This window comes from Bidens hawaiensis, unplaced genomic scaffold (genome assembly GCF_021521415.1).
Source record: "Bidens hawaiensis isolate Kalapana, Puna unplaced genomic scaffold, B.hawaiensis_p1.1 tig00001721_1, whole genome shotgun sequence".
Classification (NCBI taxonomy): domain Eukaryota; kingdom Viridiplantae; phylum Streptophyta; class Magnoliopsida; order Asterales; family Asteraceae; genus Bidens; species Bidens hawaiensis.
In genome coordinates, this window is record NW_027491098.1 from 364,892 (window position 1) to 383,399 (window position 18,508).

General features: G+C 39.0%; 1 protein-coding gene across 1 annotated transcript; it reads right to left on the bottom strand.

Moving 5' to 3' along the window:
• Positions 1-619: 619 nt before the first annotated feature.
• LOC143595773 (vacuolar lysine transporter YPQ1-like) lies at positions 620-13,138 on the bottom strand. Its single transcript, XM_077074714.1, has 12 exons — positions 12,795-13,138; positions 3,131-3,173; positions 3,024-3,050; positions 2,834-2,938; positions 2,622-2,734; positions 2,354-2,525; positions 1,509-1,601; positions 1,332-1,427; positions 1,217-1,237; positions 1,072-1,130; positions 914-1,004; positions 620-823 (listed from the first exon to the last, which is right to left on the bottom strand). The coding sequence occupies exons 1-12, from the start codon at positions 13,061-13,063 to the stop codon at positions 722-724; spliced, it is 1,191 nt and encodes a 396-aa protein (XP_076930829.1). The 5' UTR covers positions 13,064-13,138; the 3' UTR covers positions 620-721.
• Positions 13,139-18,508: the final 5,370 nt, after the last annotated feature.

The following is an 18,508-nucleotide window of genomic DNA, read 5'->3' on the forward strand; positions in this document are numbered from 1 at the left end:
GAACAAAACACATTAATGTGAGATTGCATTTTATAAGGGAAGTAGTATGTTCAAACGAACTTGAAGTTTCAAGTGTTAATACTATTCAAAATCTTGCTGATTTCTTGACAAAGTCTCCACCCGGTTCGAAGTTTGATGTGTGTGTTGATGGTTTGCATATTTGTTAAAAGGTTAGATTTGATATTTAAAGGTGGAGATTGTTGGAAAATTAAAAGAAAAATCATGATAATATAGACTGGTTAAAACTACAAAGGTCTAACTTGTCAATTATCAATAGTTATGAGCTTTGATTTACAAGTGACAAGTCTATGATAGTTAATAGACTATTAACCGTCTAATATGGGGATAAATAGATACAATTTGGGTTTCTATTCAGTGTTTCAATTGTGATCAATTAGTTGTAACCCTTTTAATTTCTTCTTCGTAATAAAAATCGATTGAAACCTTTAATGTGGATCAACTATTTCAAATGAACAAGGAACCAATTTGCATGATGATGAATTATAAATACTGATTCATAATTCATATAGGTTAAACCTTATAGAATAGCTATTAAAAGAGAGTTGATAATAACTGAAAGTTGATATTTACATACCCAATAAATAAGTAAAGAACTCGGAAACTATATAAGCTATTATACTTCCTTAGAGTTCCCAGCCAAATTGTTTTGTTACAAGCAAGTGCTAATGGAATACCTGAAGAAACAAATCTCTTGCTATATTCAAGACACTTGGTTTTTGTTGGCTTCCAAATAGTCACCATAGTATTCAACATCCTCGGTTCTCCTTCGCATGTATCTGTAGTACACATACTGCATAATTATCTGTACAAATTACTTCCGTTAAGGTCAAACTGTGATTGGTAAGTATTAATGGTAAGTCTTTAGACCAATGCAGTAAATAAAAAAGGATACAAATAAATCAAGTGCCACACACACAGCCGCATCGAGTAGCCAAGGCAAGTTGGCTTTAATCTTTGACCATTCTGTACTTCTTACAAGTATGCTGCACTCAAATATAACCCGTCAGTACACGCGACAAGAGAGAGAAAGATGTGCATTAGAGAGAGGACCTTCCGACATAAGTAGCATTTGCAATAAGAGCAAAGATGAACATGAGTGGATTCAGACCCTGAAGGTACATTTTGAGAAGTTAGAATTTTTTTTTTACCAAAACAACTAAGCAGGTTATATAATTTAACCTCTGCATGACCTCACCTCAACGCTGCCTCTTTTAATCTGTCCGTAAAAAAACAAAAATAAAATAAAAAATTAGTAAGTTTAAGATTGATTAGTTAACAATTAGGTTATTTAAGAAGCATGGCTAGCTTACATTCAATACAATTTGAGGAATTCTACCACCCATATAAATAGCTGCCATCATCCAACCTAACCACTGCCCATACACATTACTACTTCCACCACCCTCCTGCAAAACTAACTAATTAAGCAACACAATTTCTTGATTTATTTTGAAGAAAATGATGGGTTCAATTAACAAAATTCATACTTGTAGCAACTTCCTGCCAACATAAACTTGCATCAAAGCCTTAGTATGCGAAGGCAAGTTCAACGAGGTCGCCAAGAACGCTCCGTAACCCACCTGTCACGTTTCAAATATATAAAAGTTTTAACTTTATGGATAGTAATATATATTTTCTTGACTTTTAACTCTATAAATGAGATGGAGTTGATCCAAGAATTGAGGGACTCTTATTTAGACAAGCTAGACAGAGGGGAATATAATAGAAACGACACAAATTTAAAAAAAAAACATAACTTGGGCTATGAGTGAAGTTATGGGGGCCCACAAACGACAGAACGAAAGGTCTCAAGTCTCAACGAGCCAGGTCATGTGGCAAAGGCTGTGAAATATAGCGTACCACCTATATATAATTAGCTTAGTTGTTAATACATAGTTGGTTAATCTTATAGTGATTAGTTCATCGTTGCATATACACGAGTGCTTTATCATTTTCAGTTTAGTTAAAAAAAAACCTCTCACAATTACAAAGGCCATGGGCGATTTGGTCCAACTATCGCTATTTTCAATTATGTCATTTTCTTAGCTTCAAGCGCGTATATCACATCACTAGTTGTCTTAAATTACAAGTTTATTTTGTCATTACTTCTAATATTTATATGATAGGTTGTAATTCCGAAAATTTGGCAACTTGCATAAAAGTGACCCTCACGTGAAATTGAGAAATTATTTTGTTTTTATTTGCGCTTCCCATATGCTTTTCGCTCTTAGCGTTTTCTTTATAAGGATACAAACAACAAGTGAGCCAAAAAACACGAAAACAAACAAATTAAAAGACACCACCAAATTAAAATTTATAAAAACGAACTTACAGAACGTGGGATAGGCTTTGGTTGGGTTGCTGACTTGGGTATTTGAACAGCTGACTCATCTTCTGAGCTTGAATCATCCTCAGCCACCATTGCAGAAGCTGGACCACTTCTTGGTGTCCACAGATAAGACCGATTTGGAGGAGTTGCACTTCCAGCCATTGATCTTGCTGACCTGTAAATAGACAGACCTCACATTCAATTCTTTCATCCATACAAACTTAAAAGTGAATGAACAAATTTAGACATAAATATAAACATGAATACATACGTAAAGAAATAGTCCTGTCTAGGAGACGGTGATCGAATTGCATAACTTCTTGAACTTAAACCACGCGGTTCCTCAAAACTTTGCGGTCTAAGAGGTCTCTTGACTTCTTCCACCTAAAATGCTCATAAATTTAGGTTCAATTTAATATGTAAAAAAGAGAAGATATATATGGTGAATTGGTGGAGTTATTAGTTATAGATTATAGTGCTAACCTCTGTGTTGGCATTAGCATCGGCTTTCCTAGACTTGAACCATGTATAGATATGATCATAATACAAGCTTTGCAACACTAAGATTATCGTACTTATAGTGTAAATCTGTGTTCAAATGACAACATTAGTTAAATTAAACTTGAACTGTTACAGTATGATTAACAATTAGTAACATGTTCTAAGATGTTACCGCGGCTGTGTAATACTGAGTCGGCAACTGCAACCACAAGAATAATAACGTTCAAAGTTTATACAAACCGTAAGAAATTGCAAACAAGACATTAATTAAATATTTACCGTCGCGGGTTCAAGAAGACACCCAACAAGATTAAAGAAATCCCTGCAAAACATCAAAATAACAAAAAAAAATAAAATATAACAAACTTCAATGAGCCATTAAAATAAACACTGACGAAGCTTAACTTCCTGTTTAGGGACGAACTGTGACACCCGGTAATTTCCCAACCCCTTAAACTAAGTAATCAACCTAATAATTAGGTGATTGTAAATATTATGCGCGCCATGATAGTCAGCACGTGCATTTGTTATGTGCGCCCTGCGCGAGCACGCTATGTTAAGGATCAGCACGGGCATTTATGTTTGCCCTGCGCGAGCGCGCCATGTTAGTCAGCGCGTGCATGTGTTATGTGCGCCCTGCGCGAGCGCACCATGTTAAGAACCAGCGTGAGCATATGTTATATGCGCCATGCGTGAACGTTTTGGCCTTATGTTTTCATGTAACTTAAACGTTATGTTGTCTATGGGTTGACCATCCCGCATGATGCTAAGGCGGGTGCATCCTACATCGTTTATGCGCGTGCGGAAGGGAACTAACCTACCCGCATGGCGGGAACGTTGAGAGCTAGTTTGTCTGAAGCTCCAGGATGGAATTGACTTCAACATGACTGATCACTATGTTGAAATACCAAAACCACCTGGAGAATCTACAAATGAAACTCAAATGTCCCTAACTGCGAGAAGGTTACGCACCTACCCGCAGCAAAGAAATGTTCTACACGCAGGAAGCTATGCGCACCAAGTTATACGCGCAGAACACTTAGTCAAAATGATCAGATTTAAGGAAATTGTCCCCGCCCAAAAGAGGGCGGTAGCGTGTTTCAGAAAACTTCTACTTTTTACTGAACACTGTCTAAAGCACTGAAAAAGCAAACTGTAAAAGTCAACTGCCAGCCACCCACTCTCACCAACCACAGCCCTGCATGTCCTGTCCATATCAAATCAGAATCTTTAATCTACTTTTCTACTCTTTTTAATAAATAATAATAATTTCCATACTTTATCATCATTTCAAAAGATTACAATTCCCTAAAGCAAGGGATTATGTTCCCTTGAGTTTGCCTATAAATTTGTAGCCTAAATTATCACCCAAAACACACTTCAAAGAACTACAAACTTGCACTAATCTTTTCCCAAGCATCCGTTGTTTCCAGCTCCGATCCTGTTACTAGGTAAGCCGAGATTATAACCTTGAGATCTACTTTCCAACCCTTATATCTTGATCTTAATATATATATTTGTTATTTAATCGTATTCTAGACCTTCGATTCCGAGGCCAACACCAAGAAAACCCGAATCTCGATTAATCCCTTAACAAGAACCACAGGTGAGTCTCACAGCCCCTATTTTCACTGTTTTCACCATTTTAAACTGTTTTCGGGGCGAGGGACACGTATTTAAATAATGTTTTATCATGGTATATTTACAAGCTAAGCAAATGATTACGTGTTTAAGTTATGTTTCATGATGAGCAATGCGAACAGTTATCTATGGTTTTTCGATGATAGTGCACCAGATTCGAGTAAGTGATCACTTTACCATTGGAACTCTAAGGGTAGGGACTGCTGGTTTGATCCGCCCACTCGTAGGGGTCGCACCTCTTACATAGACGAGTGCCTAGTATGGTCATGGGGCAGTACTATGGGTTTGAGCCCGTTCGTAGAGGTCGCTCCTCTTACGCAGACGAGCGCCTTGTTTTCCGGCACAACGTCCGCGCGTAACCCGCGGGACGGTATTACAGCATATATTCGCTCGTAGTGGCAGCGCCACTTACACAGACGAGCACAGTTTTCCAGAAGTGTCCGCGCGTAACCCGCGGGACGGTATTACGTTATTTTAGCTCGTAGTGGCAGCGCCACTTACACAGACGAGCACAGTTCCCAGAAATGTTCGCGCGTAACCCGCGGAACGATTTTATCAGAATATGTTGATATAACTATGTTTTACCAAGCATGTGTTTAATGATGCTACCAGAATTATGTTTCAGAATGATTTGTATCAAGATTATGATGCAATACGATTTATCAAGTTACTAAAACTTGTGAACTCACTCAGTTTATACTGATTCAAATGTTTTTACGTGTCTTTCAGGAGATAACTAGGTAGCGCATGGAGTCACACTTAGAGCACCACACGCTGAACATCTAAAACAAGCTTTTTGGAAGATTTTGGTTTTATCCCCTCGATGCGCACGGTTACCCGCCGCGCAAGGGGATATGGCGAGAAAATCTTCAGTTTTTGTACTTGGATGTTTTTATGTAATACTTAAACAATGTAATGTATTTGTATTAAACTTCTCATGCGCAATAAAAATCTTTGAATGTTTTGCAATGGCCCGTGCTTAAGTATCAATCCCCACTCGCGCGCGCCCGGCTGTTTCCGCCGCTCAGGGCCGGGTGTGACAGATTGGTATCAGAGCACTGGTTATAGCGAACTAGGAAAAGAAGTTTTTTTTTTTTTTTTTTTTTTTTTTTTACCTAGACTATAACCTTTGGGGAATCGCATGAAATATTTTTCAAAGAATATTTTCAAAAGAAAAATCACACACGCACTTAGGAACACGGGTCACAGTGTCTAGAGATAAGAACATTATGTGCTCTGAGTACATGCGCTAAGTTTGTTATATTTTCTTTTTATGAAAAGAATGCCTCCAACCAGAGCCAAGGGAATTACCATGACACCCGAGGAGCTCGCAGAAATAATCGCGCAGGCGATTGCAACGCATGAGGCCAGCAAGGCCGAATCTAGTCAGGTCGCCAAGAGAACGAGACCCCAGAACCCGAATCAGGAGCCTTGGACAAAGGATGCTCCTATAAAACATTCATGGCCTGTAGGCCTTGGCCGTTCAAAGGCACCGAAGGAGCCATTGGGCTCTACAATTGGATTGACAAGATGGAGACAGTTCTCTCCATCAGCGGATGTAGTGAAAACCAGAAGGTACTTTACGCGACCTGCATGTTCCAAGAAGCAGCTTCATCTTGGTGGAAGCTCCAAGTAAAGACTTTGGGGCGAGAAGTTGCTCTTCACAAGACCTGGGAAGAATTGAAAGAAATGTTGATGAGAAAGTTCTGCTCTCGCGCAGAAATTCAGAGCTTGCAACAAGAATTCTGGAACCACACCATGGTAGGAACAGATATCGATGCCTACACCAATCGTTTCAACGAGCTTTGCCAGCTGGTGCCAGACATGGCAAACACAGAAGAAAAGAAAATCGAGAGGTACATCTTTGGGTTACCTCCTGTCGTTAGGGTCCCGCTCAACGCCGCCGCACCTCCGACCTTTGACGAGGCGGTTGCGCGAGCCATCACCCTTACAAGGGATACGGTTCGTGCGGGTATGTTGACCACCCGCTTGAACGAGCAGCGAACCTCTGACTCCAAGAGGAAATGGAACTCCCACCGAGGATCAGACTTCAAGCAGCCACCGCCCAAGAAGCAGGAAAGCACAAGGGTTTACGCGATTCAAGCCGCGGAACCATCAAGGAAAGGATACAGCGGGCCTTACCCATGGTGCAGCAAATGCAAGTATCACCATGAAGGCGAATGCGCGAACGTCACGTGCGCCAAATGTGGCAGACCAGGACACAAGACGGTGAATTGCCGTGCTAAAGAAGCTGGAGCCAATGACAACTGCTACGCATGCGGGAAGCCTGGACACTTCAGTCGGGATTGCCCACAGAAAGGAAACCAAGCTCGCGGGAGAGCTTTTGTGATCGGCGCGGGTGAAGCAAAGGAAGAGCCGAATGTGGTAACCGGTACGTTTTTGCTTAACGGTCATTATGCATCTGTCTTATTTGATACTGGCGCTGACCTAAGTTTTATATCCCATGAGTTTAAAAACTCCCTGGGCTTAGCGACCAGTAGGCTAGACAAACCTTATACTATAGAACTAGCCAATGGTAGGCAGTTATGCGCGAATGAAAGGACTGAGCAATGTGTGTTAGTCATGGGAGGTCATGAGTTCAATATTAACTTGTTACCAATAGATTTGGGAAGTTTCGATATTGTGGTAGGTATGGATTGGTTGGTCGAGAATCTCGCGGAGATTGTTTGTCATGAGAAACAGGTTCGGATTCCACTGTTGAACGGAGAAACTTTGATGATTCAAGGGGAAAGAAGGGGAGTTGCGACGAAACTGATTTCATGCCTAAAGGCGCGTAAGTGCCTAAGGAAAGGGTGCTACGCCTTCCTGGCGCATGTAGTAGAGAAAGGAGATGAGCGAAGAATTGAAGACTTACCAGTAGTGCGCGAATTTCCAGAAGTTTTTCCTGAAGATTTGCCCGGGTTACCGCCGCCGCGACAAGTCGAGTTTCGTATTGATTTGGTCCCAGGAGCTGCGCCAGTAGCTCGAGCGCCTTATCGCTTAGCTCCATCTGAGATGCAAGAGCTATCCAATCAGTTACAGGAACTATTGGATAAGGGTTTCATACGCCCAAGCTTTTCACCTTGGGGAGCTCCAGTACTGTTTGTAAAGAAGAAAGATGGTTCGTTCAGAATGTGTATTGACTACAGGGAGCTGAACAAGCTGACAGTCAAGAATCGGTACCCCTTACCGAGGATTGACGACTTATTTGACCAGTTACAGGGATCCAGTTATTATTCGAAGATAGATCTACGGTCAGGATACCACCAACTTAGGGTCCATGAGGAAGACGCGCCAAAGACAGCCTTCCGAACCAGATATGGCCATTATGAGTTCTTAGTGATGCCTTTCGGGCTAACTAATGCGCCGGCTATATTCATGGATCTGATGAACCGTGTGTGCAAACCATATTTGGACAAGTTTGTGATTGTGTTCATAGATGATATTTTGGTTTACTCTCGAACCAAGGCCGAGCATGAGCAACACCTGAGATTGATTTTGGAATTGTTAAGGAAAGAAAAGTTGTATGCGAAGTTTTCCAAGTGCGAATTTTGGCTTAGAGAAGTTCACTTCCTCGGTCACGTTGTAAACGAGAAAGGAATTCACGTTGATCCTTCCAAAGTCAAGGCCATCGAAAACTGGGAAGCGCCAAAAACCCCAACTGAGGTGAGGCAATTCCTTGGACTAGCTGGCTACTATCGACGCTTCATTGAGAACTTCTCCAAGATAGCTCTACCTCTGACCGCGCTAACTCAGAAAGACAGGATGTTTGTTTGGGGCGAAAACCAGGAAGCAGCGTTTCAAATGTTGAAACAGAAGTTATGTAGTGCGCCAATCTTATCCCTGCCCGAGGGGACAGATGACATCGTTGTTTACTGCGACGCTTCACATCAAGGACTCGGATGTGTCCTTATGCAGCGAGACAAAGTCATAGCGTATGCCTCGCGCCAACTTAAGACCAATGAGAAGAACTACACAACGCATGATTTAGAACTTGGAGCTGTCGTCTTCGCGCTAAAGATTTGGCGCCATTACCTCTATGGTACGAAATGTGTAATCTTTACGGATCATAAGAGCCTCCAACATATATTCGATCAGAAGGAATTAAACATGAGGCAACGAAGATGGGTTGAATTGTTGAATGATTATGATTGCGAGATCAAGTATCATCCGGGGAAAGCGAATGTGGTAGCAGACGCGCTAAGCAGAAAGGAGCGAATAAAAACGCTACGAGTCAAGGCTCTAAGGTTGACCATTCACGCAGATCTCTCTACCCGCATCCGAGACGCTCAGCAAGAAGCCTTGAAACCAGAGTTTGTTAAAAACGAATGCCTTGGGGGTATGGTTAAGAATTTGGAACTTAAAGGGAACAACACTCGATATTTTGCCAACCGCATATGGGTCCCTCTCAAGGGAGGATTGCGCGAGCAGGTATTAAACGAAGCTCACAAGACGCGGTATTCCGTACATCCTGGCGCAGACAAGATGTACCAAGATGTTAAAACGCTGTATTGGTGGCCCAATCTTAAAGGCGCCATCGCGATGTATGTCAGTAAGTGCCTGACGTGTTCAAAAGTAAAGGCTGAATACCAGAAACCATCGGGGTTGCTTCAACAGCCAGAAATTCCCATGTGGAAGTGGGAACAAATCTCTATGGACTTCATCACCAAACTGCCAAGGACACCTGGGGGTTATGACACAATATGGGTTATTGTGGATCGGTTAACTAAGTCAGCACACTTCCTGCCGATTAAAGAAACTGATAAAATGGAAAAGCTAGCCCGACTATATATTCGAGAAATAGTTTCAAAACATGGAGTCCCAGTGTCCATCATTTCTGATCGAGATAGTCGGTTTACATCAAGGTTTTGGAGATCGTTACAAGGAGCTCTAGGTACTCGCCTTGATATGAGTACAGCTTATCATCCTCAAACGGATGGGCAAAGCGAGCGAACAATCCAGACATTGGAAGATATGCTGCGCGCGTGCGCGATCGATTTTGGAGGTAGTTGGGATACCCACCTCCCGTTGGTTGAATTTTCTTACAATAACAGTTATCACACAAGCATTAAGGCTGCGCCGTTCGAAGCTTTATATGGGCGCAAGTGTAGATCCCCACTGTGTTGGGCGGAAGTGGGCGACAAGCAAATGACTGGTCCAGAAGTGATCCAAGAAACAACAGACAAGATTTTTCAGATAAGGGATCGCCTTAAGGCAGCACGCGACAGACAGAAAAGTTATGCTGATATAAGAAGGAAACCGTTGGAGTTTCAAGAAGGGGATAAAGTACTTTTGAAAGTCTCTCCATGGAAGGGAGTCCCCCGTTTCGGTAAGCGAGGAAAGCTAAATCCGCGCTACATTGGACCTTTTGAGATCCTGGAGAGGATCGGTCCAGTTGCTTATAAACTCCGTCTACCCGCCGAACTCAGTGGAGTTCATGATACGTTTCATGTATCCAACCTCAAGAAATGTTTATCTGACGAAACGTTGATTTTACCGGTGGAAGAAATTCATATTGACAAACAGCTGCACTTCGTAGAAGAGCCTATAGCAGTAACCGATTGGAAAGAACAAAGGTTGCGCAGAAGCAGAATCAAGTTGGTAAAAGTTCAATGGAACTCAAGGCGTGGGCCTGAATTCACTTGGGAAAGAGAAGATCAGATGCGCATAAAATACCCACACCTCTTTCAGAATATGGCTTCTGCCAGCAACGTCTCCTAAATTTCGGGACGAAATTCGTTTAACGAGGGGAGAATGTGACACCCGGTAATTTCCCAACCCCTTAAACTAAGTAATCAACCTAATAATTAGGTGATTGTAAATATTATGCGCGCCATGATAGTCAGCACGTGCATTTGTTATGTGCGCCCTGCGCGAGCACGCTATGTTAAGGATCAGCACGGGCATTTATGTTTGCCCTGCGCGAGCGCGCCATGTTAGTCAGCGCGTGCATGTGTTATGTGCGCCCTGCGCGAGCGCACCATGTTAAGAACCAGCGTGAGCATATGTTATATGCGCCATGCGTGAACGTTTTGGCCTTATGTTTTCATGTAACTTAAACGTTATGTTGTCTATGGGTTGACCATCCCGCATGATGCTAAGGCGGGTGCATCCTACATCGTTTATGCGCGTGCGGAAGGGAACTAACCTACCCGCATGGCGGGAACGTTGAGAGCTAGTTTGTCTGAAGCTCCAGGATGGAATTGACTTCAACATGACTGATCACTATGTTGAAATACCAAAACCACCTGGAGAATCTACAAATGAAACTCAAATGTCCCTAACTGCGAGAAGGTTACGCACCTACCCGCAGCAAAGAAATGTTCTACACGCAGGAAGCTATGCGCACCAAGTTATACGCGCAGAACACTTAGTCAAAATGATCAGATTTAAGGAAATTGTCCCCGCCCAAAAGAGGGCGGTAGCGTGTTTCAGAAAACTTCTACTTTTTACTGAACACTGTCTAAAGCACTGAAAAAGCAAACTGTAAAAGTCAACTGCCAGCCACCCACTCTCACCAACCACAGCCCTGCATGTCCTGTCCATATCAAATCAGAATCTTTAATCTACTTTTCTACTCTTTTTAATAAATAATAATAATTTCCATACTTTATCATCATTTCAAAAGATTACAATTCCCTAAAGCAAGGGATTATGTTCCCTTGAGTTTGCCTATAAATTTGTAGCCTAAATTATCACCCAAAACACACTTCAAAGAACTACAAACTTGCACTAATCTTTTCCCAAGCATCCGTTGTTTCCAGCTCCGATCCTGTTACTAGGTAAGCCGAGATTATAACCTTGAGATCTACTTTCCAACCCTTATATCTTGATCTTAATATATATATTTGTTATTTAATCGTATTCTAGACCTTCGATTCCGAGGCCAACACCAAGAAAACCCGAATCTCGATTAATCCCTTAACAAGAACCACAGGTGAGTCTCACAGCCCCTATTTTCACTGTTTTCACCATTTTAAACTGTTTTCGGGGCGAGGGACACGTATTTAAATAATGTTTTATCATGGTATATTTACAAGCTAAGCAAATGATTACGTGTTTAAGTTATGTTTCATGATGAGCAATGCGAACAGTTATCTATGGTTTTTCGATGATAGTGCACCAGATTCGAGTAAGTGATCACTTTACCATTGGAACTCTAAGGGTAGGGACTGCTGGTTTGATCCGCCCACTCGTAGGGGTCGCACCTCTTACATAGACGAGTGCCTAGTATGGTCATGGGGCAGTACTATGGGTTTGAGCCCGTTCGTAGAGGTCGCTCCTCTTACGCAGACGAGCGCCTTGTTTTCCGGCACAACGTCCGCGCGTAACCCGCGGGACGGTATTACAGCATATATTCGCTCGTAGTGGCAGCGCCACTTACACAGACGAGCACAGTTTTCCAGAAGTGTCCGCGCGTAACCCGCGGGACGGTATTACGTTATTTTAGCTCGTAGTGGCAGCGCCACTTACACAGACGAGCACAGTTCCCAGAAATGTTCGCGCGTAACCCGCGGAACGATTTTATCAGAATATGTTGATATAACTATGTTTTACCAAGCATGTGTTTAATGATGCTACCAGAATTATGTTTCAGAATGATTTGTATCAAGATTATGATGCAATACGATTTATCAAGTTACTAAAACTTGTGAACTCACTCAGTTTATACTGATTCAAATGTTTTTACGTGTCTTTCAGGAGATAACTAGGTAGCGCATGGAGTCACACTTAGAGCACCACACGCTGAACATCTAAAACAAGCTTTTTGGAAGATTTTGGTTTTATCCCCTCGATGCGCACGGTTACCCGCCGCGCAAGGGGATATGGCGAGAAAATCTTCAGTTTTTGTACTTGGATGTTTTTATGTAATACTTAAACAATGTAATGTATTTGTATTAAACTTCTCATGCGCAATAAAAATCTTTGAATGTTTTGCAATGGCCCGTGCTTAAGTATCAATCCCCACTCGCGCGCGCCCGGCTGTTTCCGCCGCTCAGGGCCGGGTGTGACACGAACTCAATACATATAAAAATACGCATAAGTTTTGCATAACATCAAAATAGCAAAAAAGAAATATATAACAAAATAATGAAAAAATATAACAAACTTCACTTAGACAATAATATAAACAGTGGCGAAACTTGACTCCGCCCCAAGACGGACCCTGTTTCGGGGCAGACTCAATTCATGTAAAAATGTTCGACCGAAAACGCGTAAGTTTGCACTACTGAGCAATAAAAAATGACGGCTGGGCCCCTACGGTCTCTTAGAAGCTTCGCCCTTGAACACAAACACGTACCCAGCAATCCAAGTGAGGAGGAACAAAAGCGAAACGCCATGGCTGGATTTAGTGCGAAAGTTGGTGATGATTTGCGGGATTTCAGCAACACCCCAACAAACAAGACTCGCTATTCCTAACCCGAATGATATTTCATCGCTAATATTGCACAAACAGTCCTTGAAATACTTGTCAACCCACCCGATACATGGTTTACTTTGTTTCACACAGTATGATATTGAGCTAGAGCTAATGCCTTCGGTGTTACTATTCATGAAGAATAACTTCATCTTTGCGTTGGTGATTTGGTGGTTGGTATTTGACCCGGATCCTAAAGCAGGTTGTGGTATGGGATATTGTGTATGTGTAAATATTATATGTATATATAGAGCCGGGAAAGAAGGAGATATAGATAGAGATATAGGAGAGTAGTTGCACTAGTTGCAGTGGTGTGTTTTACGAAGGGTAGTGAAATTACGAAAATAGCCTTGTAACAGGTTTGAATGGTTATGTGAAACTGAATATGTGGTGGTCCTTGAGGTCTTGCTAGAATTATTCGGTACATGACTTTTTATATAGCATGATTTTTATTCGCTTAAAAGAGAGAGTTACAAATAGGTCCAATGATTTATCCATATTTCATTATTCATCCCATATTTTTGCATTGTTTACAAAGTGTCATGCTTATGATAAGTGAGTTGTACGGTCTTCTTATGTCTTTTACGTTAGATCTATAAATAAATAAAAATTTTACCCTTAGGTAAAAATTAAGAAGAAAAAAAGAGATCAAACGATGTTCCTGAAACCTCCTCTACCACTTGTCACCATCTTCGATCATCGTCTCCAACACCCTATTTGGTCATCTTCTCCAGACTCCAGTCATCTTCTCTAGCATATCAAGAAAATTAAATCATTTGTTATACGCCATAGTTATTTATTTAGAAAAATATAGCCGGTGATTTGAATCCTTCTCCCTTTGCCTTGGCATCATTGTTGATATATAGAACCAAGAATCAAGTTTCTGGTTAGCAATTAATTATTAGAATAATCGATATTTGATGATACTCACACCAATGAGTGACGAACATCATCATTTGCACCTCTTATTGGTGAGGACTTGCAAATCAAATGAGAAGTCAAAAGTACATGATTGATGAAGTTATATCTTGAACAGTAACATTACAAATTGTTACATTCAAACCAAAATAAAATGTTTTAAGATTCTCTCTTACAAAACCAAAAATAAATTAAAAATTCAGAATACATTTTATATCAAATTTAATAAGTGATTTGAGTTTATGTAGAAATTGAGGGCTGTATGGATGACGATTTAGATTTTAGGTCTAGATGGAAAGTTTACCGGCAAAAACTACATTGTCGTGGAGGTGAAACTAGTCGTTGGCTAGATCAGTGATAAAAACAAGTACTTCTAGTTTTCTACCCATGTGTTGTGGTGGAAATGATTAATCGATTACATGTTTGAAAGCTATTATGCACGCAGGGGGAATTCGATTGGTATCAGTTTAATTCGTTGGGGTAAAAGTTTTGTAGCAAAAATTTCATTATCAAAGTTGAGGGGGCAAAATGTAAAGACGTAAGTTGAAAAATTAAAAGTTACATTACTAAAGTTGAGGGAGCAATAAATATTACGTGAAACATTTGTGATAAAAGTTTAATTAACTAAAATTCGTAATTAGAATAGAGGAATAAAAAGTATATTTATTAAACTTATGACACTAAATTAATAAACTAAAATTGGTTAATGATAAATTAAAGTAAGAGACAAAAGGTATATTCTTTAAACTGGCAAAGAACTACACTTAGGATAATGTTTTTTTAATGAACTATTTTTTATTTTCTGTATTACGAAATTGCTTTATATTATTTATATTTAATATTTATATTTTTTTTTTATTTTAATTTTATTTATTGTAAGAAAAAACTTAATAATATACTTAAGATTTGATAATTAAAGAGTTCATACATAAATGATATGTCAAACTCGGTTTAAAAGCTATGTGAGTTTGGTGAGACCCATGACCCGCTTATTGTTTTTTACTGTTGTTTCTTAATTATAAATAATATTTTTTAGATTATGATATTAATTTTTAATATATCCCTATTTTATAGGATTTTCATATCATATATATAGTGAGATTGATTTTTAATTAAATGAGACGTTATTACACGTTTAAGGCTATCGAAGTTTGGTGAGACTCATACCGTGAATTCGAGTCAAAAGCATGAGAAGTTTTCATTTACAAATAAAGTAATCTTATGGCTTGAGAGAATGTAGAGGGCAACCAGAGAGGTTTTAAATGTTTTGTTTATATATATTTTATATATTCGTTTATATATATTTTATATATATTTAAGATAAAATGAGATTAAGATAATAATAATAATAAGAATATAATTAATAATCTAAAATCCCATTTTACAAAATTGGAAGCTAAAACCTTAAACATATCAATTTTAAAACTTAACTTTGAACTTAAATTGACGACTAAAATTGACAAGAAAAAGACAAAAGGACAGAGTCGAGAAGCCTCGTCACTGAAATAGACTTGAAAACCCACCTACACCATTGACCACCAAATTTATAAATACACAACCTTGACTACTTGGCTCCATATACTCAGTCTCTTCGCTACAAATATTATTATTCGTATACATGTGAATTAATAAAAACACCTAGGGGAGTCAAGGACATCTATTTATCGGGCTGCCACTTTTATTCGAAACCTAAAACTCAATATGAGAAAACTTGAACCCGAACTCAAACTAACCTGACCCATAAAACGCGAACCCGAACCGAAGTAATTCGGCTTGGTTCTTGGGTCTAATTTGTAGGCTTCAGATCAACCCGAAAACCCCGAATAAACTATTTGTTTGAAAACTTGATATTATGGTTGGTCGACTATACGGAACACTATTTACATTCCACTTGTTTCTATTCCACCTATTATGGTTGGTCGACTATTTGTTGTTTATATATCTTTGATATTTGTTGCTAATAACAACTCTAATATAAGAATATGTTGCTTTACCGTGTTATGTGTATTTATTATTTGGTTATTTGCGTAACGAGTAAAGAAAAATATGTTGTTTTAGTTTTCGCGTTGTAGTTTTTTTTACTTTCTTTTTTATTGTCTTTTTGTTTTCTTAGAATACCAAACCCAATTAACCCAACCCGAAAAAACCCAAATCCAAATAACCTTAACCTGAAAAAACCTTGAGAGATTTGGGTTTGGTTTCAGATCTAAAATTAAAACTTTGAAACCCGAAGAACCTGACTCAAGAAACCCGAAACCTGAAGAACACCCTATCTATACACATCTTAAATTTTCCAGAAAGACAAATAAATACGTAATATATCATATTTCTTAATTGTTGAGGTAAATAGTCGCTTTTGAAAATGGAAAGAGGAAAAGTTCTTAGAACGACTATTCTTACATTTCGCTAAAAACATTACATTTCGCTTTATTGTTCAATTAAATAATGTATTTTTATACATTTATCATTACAGTTTCTTTATTCTTCTTTATTTTCTACTCACACTCAATTTCAACAAATATTAAAAAAATAAATAGGGACAAACAAGCTTTCATCAAATTTATAAAAATAATAACTTTTTTTCCTTCTTTACTCACAACCACTTTTAACCATATCATATAATTTACAAAAACCTCTCACAAAAATTTAGAGGATGGCTAGAAATTCTATCTTCTTAGGAGAGAGATCTATATAATGTCCTTCAAATTTAGAAATTCTTAATTTGTTCCCTTCAAAACAGAAGTCACTATGTGTGTTACTAATGAAACGACAAAACTTCAAATTCAATTAAAATCTTGCATGTGACAAGAAATCTAGCGTCAATGACTGAACTTCCAAAGGACTGTGGCGGCAGCGACGATGCCCAATTCCTTCTTCTGGTGACCTCAAATCAGTTGTAGCCCTTTTGATATTTCATTCGAATTCAAAAACCCTTAATACAAGTTTTTTAAATTATTGTCCCAATTTGTTTGTTAGTTTCCCACAAACCCACGATTGAAGTTCCAATAGAATTCAGTCGCGGAGACGCCATCTAATTCCTCCGTTTGGTGACATCAATACTTATTGTAATCAGATTATTGTTTACAAGAAAACCAATTAAGAGGGGTGTTTGGGATTGCTTCTAGAAATGGCTTATGGCTTTTTGGAGAGGCAATTAGGTGCTTTTGGAGGGGCATTTTGGACATTTTGCCTCTTCAAAAAGCCATAAGCCATTTTAAGAAGCAATCCCAAACATGCTCTAAATATTACTTGTGAACATTACTTGAAAAAAGTGTTTCCATGCCTTATTTGGCTTCCAAAAACTTAGTGAGGCCTTATTTGGCTTGTAAACACGACGACACGCGATCTTTGGTGTGCAAATACATCGGCTAAGCCTTAGTTGACACTTTATTTGCGTTGAAATTGGTAAAAGTTGAGGAGCCAATTAAAATTCAACACGTGTCACACACGGCTAAACTTAGCATACTATTCATTGTTTTTAGTCGGCATACATGACTCTTAGCCGGCTTTGGAATGTGTTTACTCACTTAGCCGGCTCTTTGTTTTCCATCTTAGTCGGCTCCAGCTCGACTCACAGGCTAAAACTTCACTTAGCCGTCTTTTTTTTTCCCTTTTAGCAGGGTAAATTTAGCCACTGAAATTAAATAGTTTCCAACTCTTCCTACTTAATTAAATATTTAGCCGTCTTATATCTTTTTATCTCTTAGCCGTCTAAAAAGACGACTAACAGATAAAACGATAGAAGCTGGCTAAGTATTTATTAGGTATGTAAATTAGTAAACTATTTAATTTTGGACTAAATTTACACCGGTTAATAAGACGCCTTAGAGATAAAAAGATAGAATCTGGCTAAGTATTTTATTGGGTACGTAAAGTTGGTAAACCATACTCCCCACACTATTTGGTGTGGTGACAAATGTGATTTACTTTCAAAATGAAGGTCAAGGGTTTGATCTTCACTAGGGGTAGTTTGTAAATTATTAATTTTTGTTGTTCAAAAACTTTTTGTGGTAAACTATTTAATTAGAGGCTAAACTTACCCGTCTAAAAGGAAAAAAAAAGACGGCTAAGTGAAGTTTTAGCTTATGAGCCGAGTTGGAGCCGACTAAGTGAATAAACGCATATTTCATGCCGACTAAAAACACATGGTTGTAGGCTAATAGCATATACAATAAGGTGTTTTTGAGGGTTGTTTTTGGGTATTTTTACATGTCATCAGTTTTTACTTATTGTAGACAAGATTTTTGGGACTCATTTTTAGAAGAAGTTTTTGGCTACGAACTAAAAAAATGAGATGGAGGTGGCCCTTTTGTAGGTGGTGGGGTCGGGTGGGGGGGTTTTGGGTGTAAAAGATGATGATGACATGACAATGTCTTTTGGTGTTTTTAAGATTTCTTATTACGTTAGTTTTGGTGTTTTTAAAGAATAGTGTTTATATAACGTGACAACTAATTATTCATGTTTTTTTTGTGTTTTTCGGAGTCCATATTGTGGATGCTCTAAATTTAGCCATGTATGACACGTGTCGAATTTTAATTTGTCCCATCGACTTTTTATCAATTTATGTGCAAATAAAGTGTTAGTTAAGGCTTAGCCGACTTCTATAACGTATCGCTTGTTTATTAAAATATTGGATAAAGACTCAATGATTAGAGTTTCTAGGCTAAAATAGAAAGGGA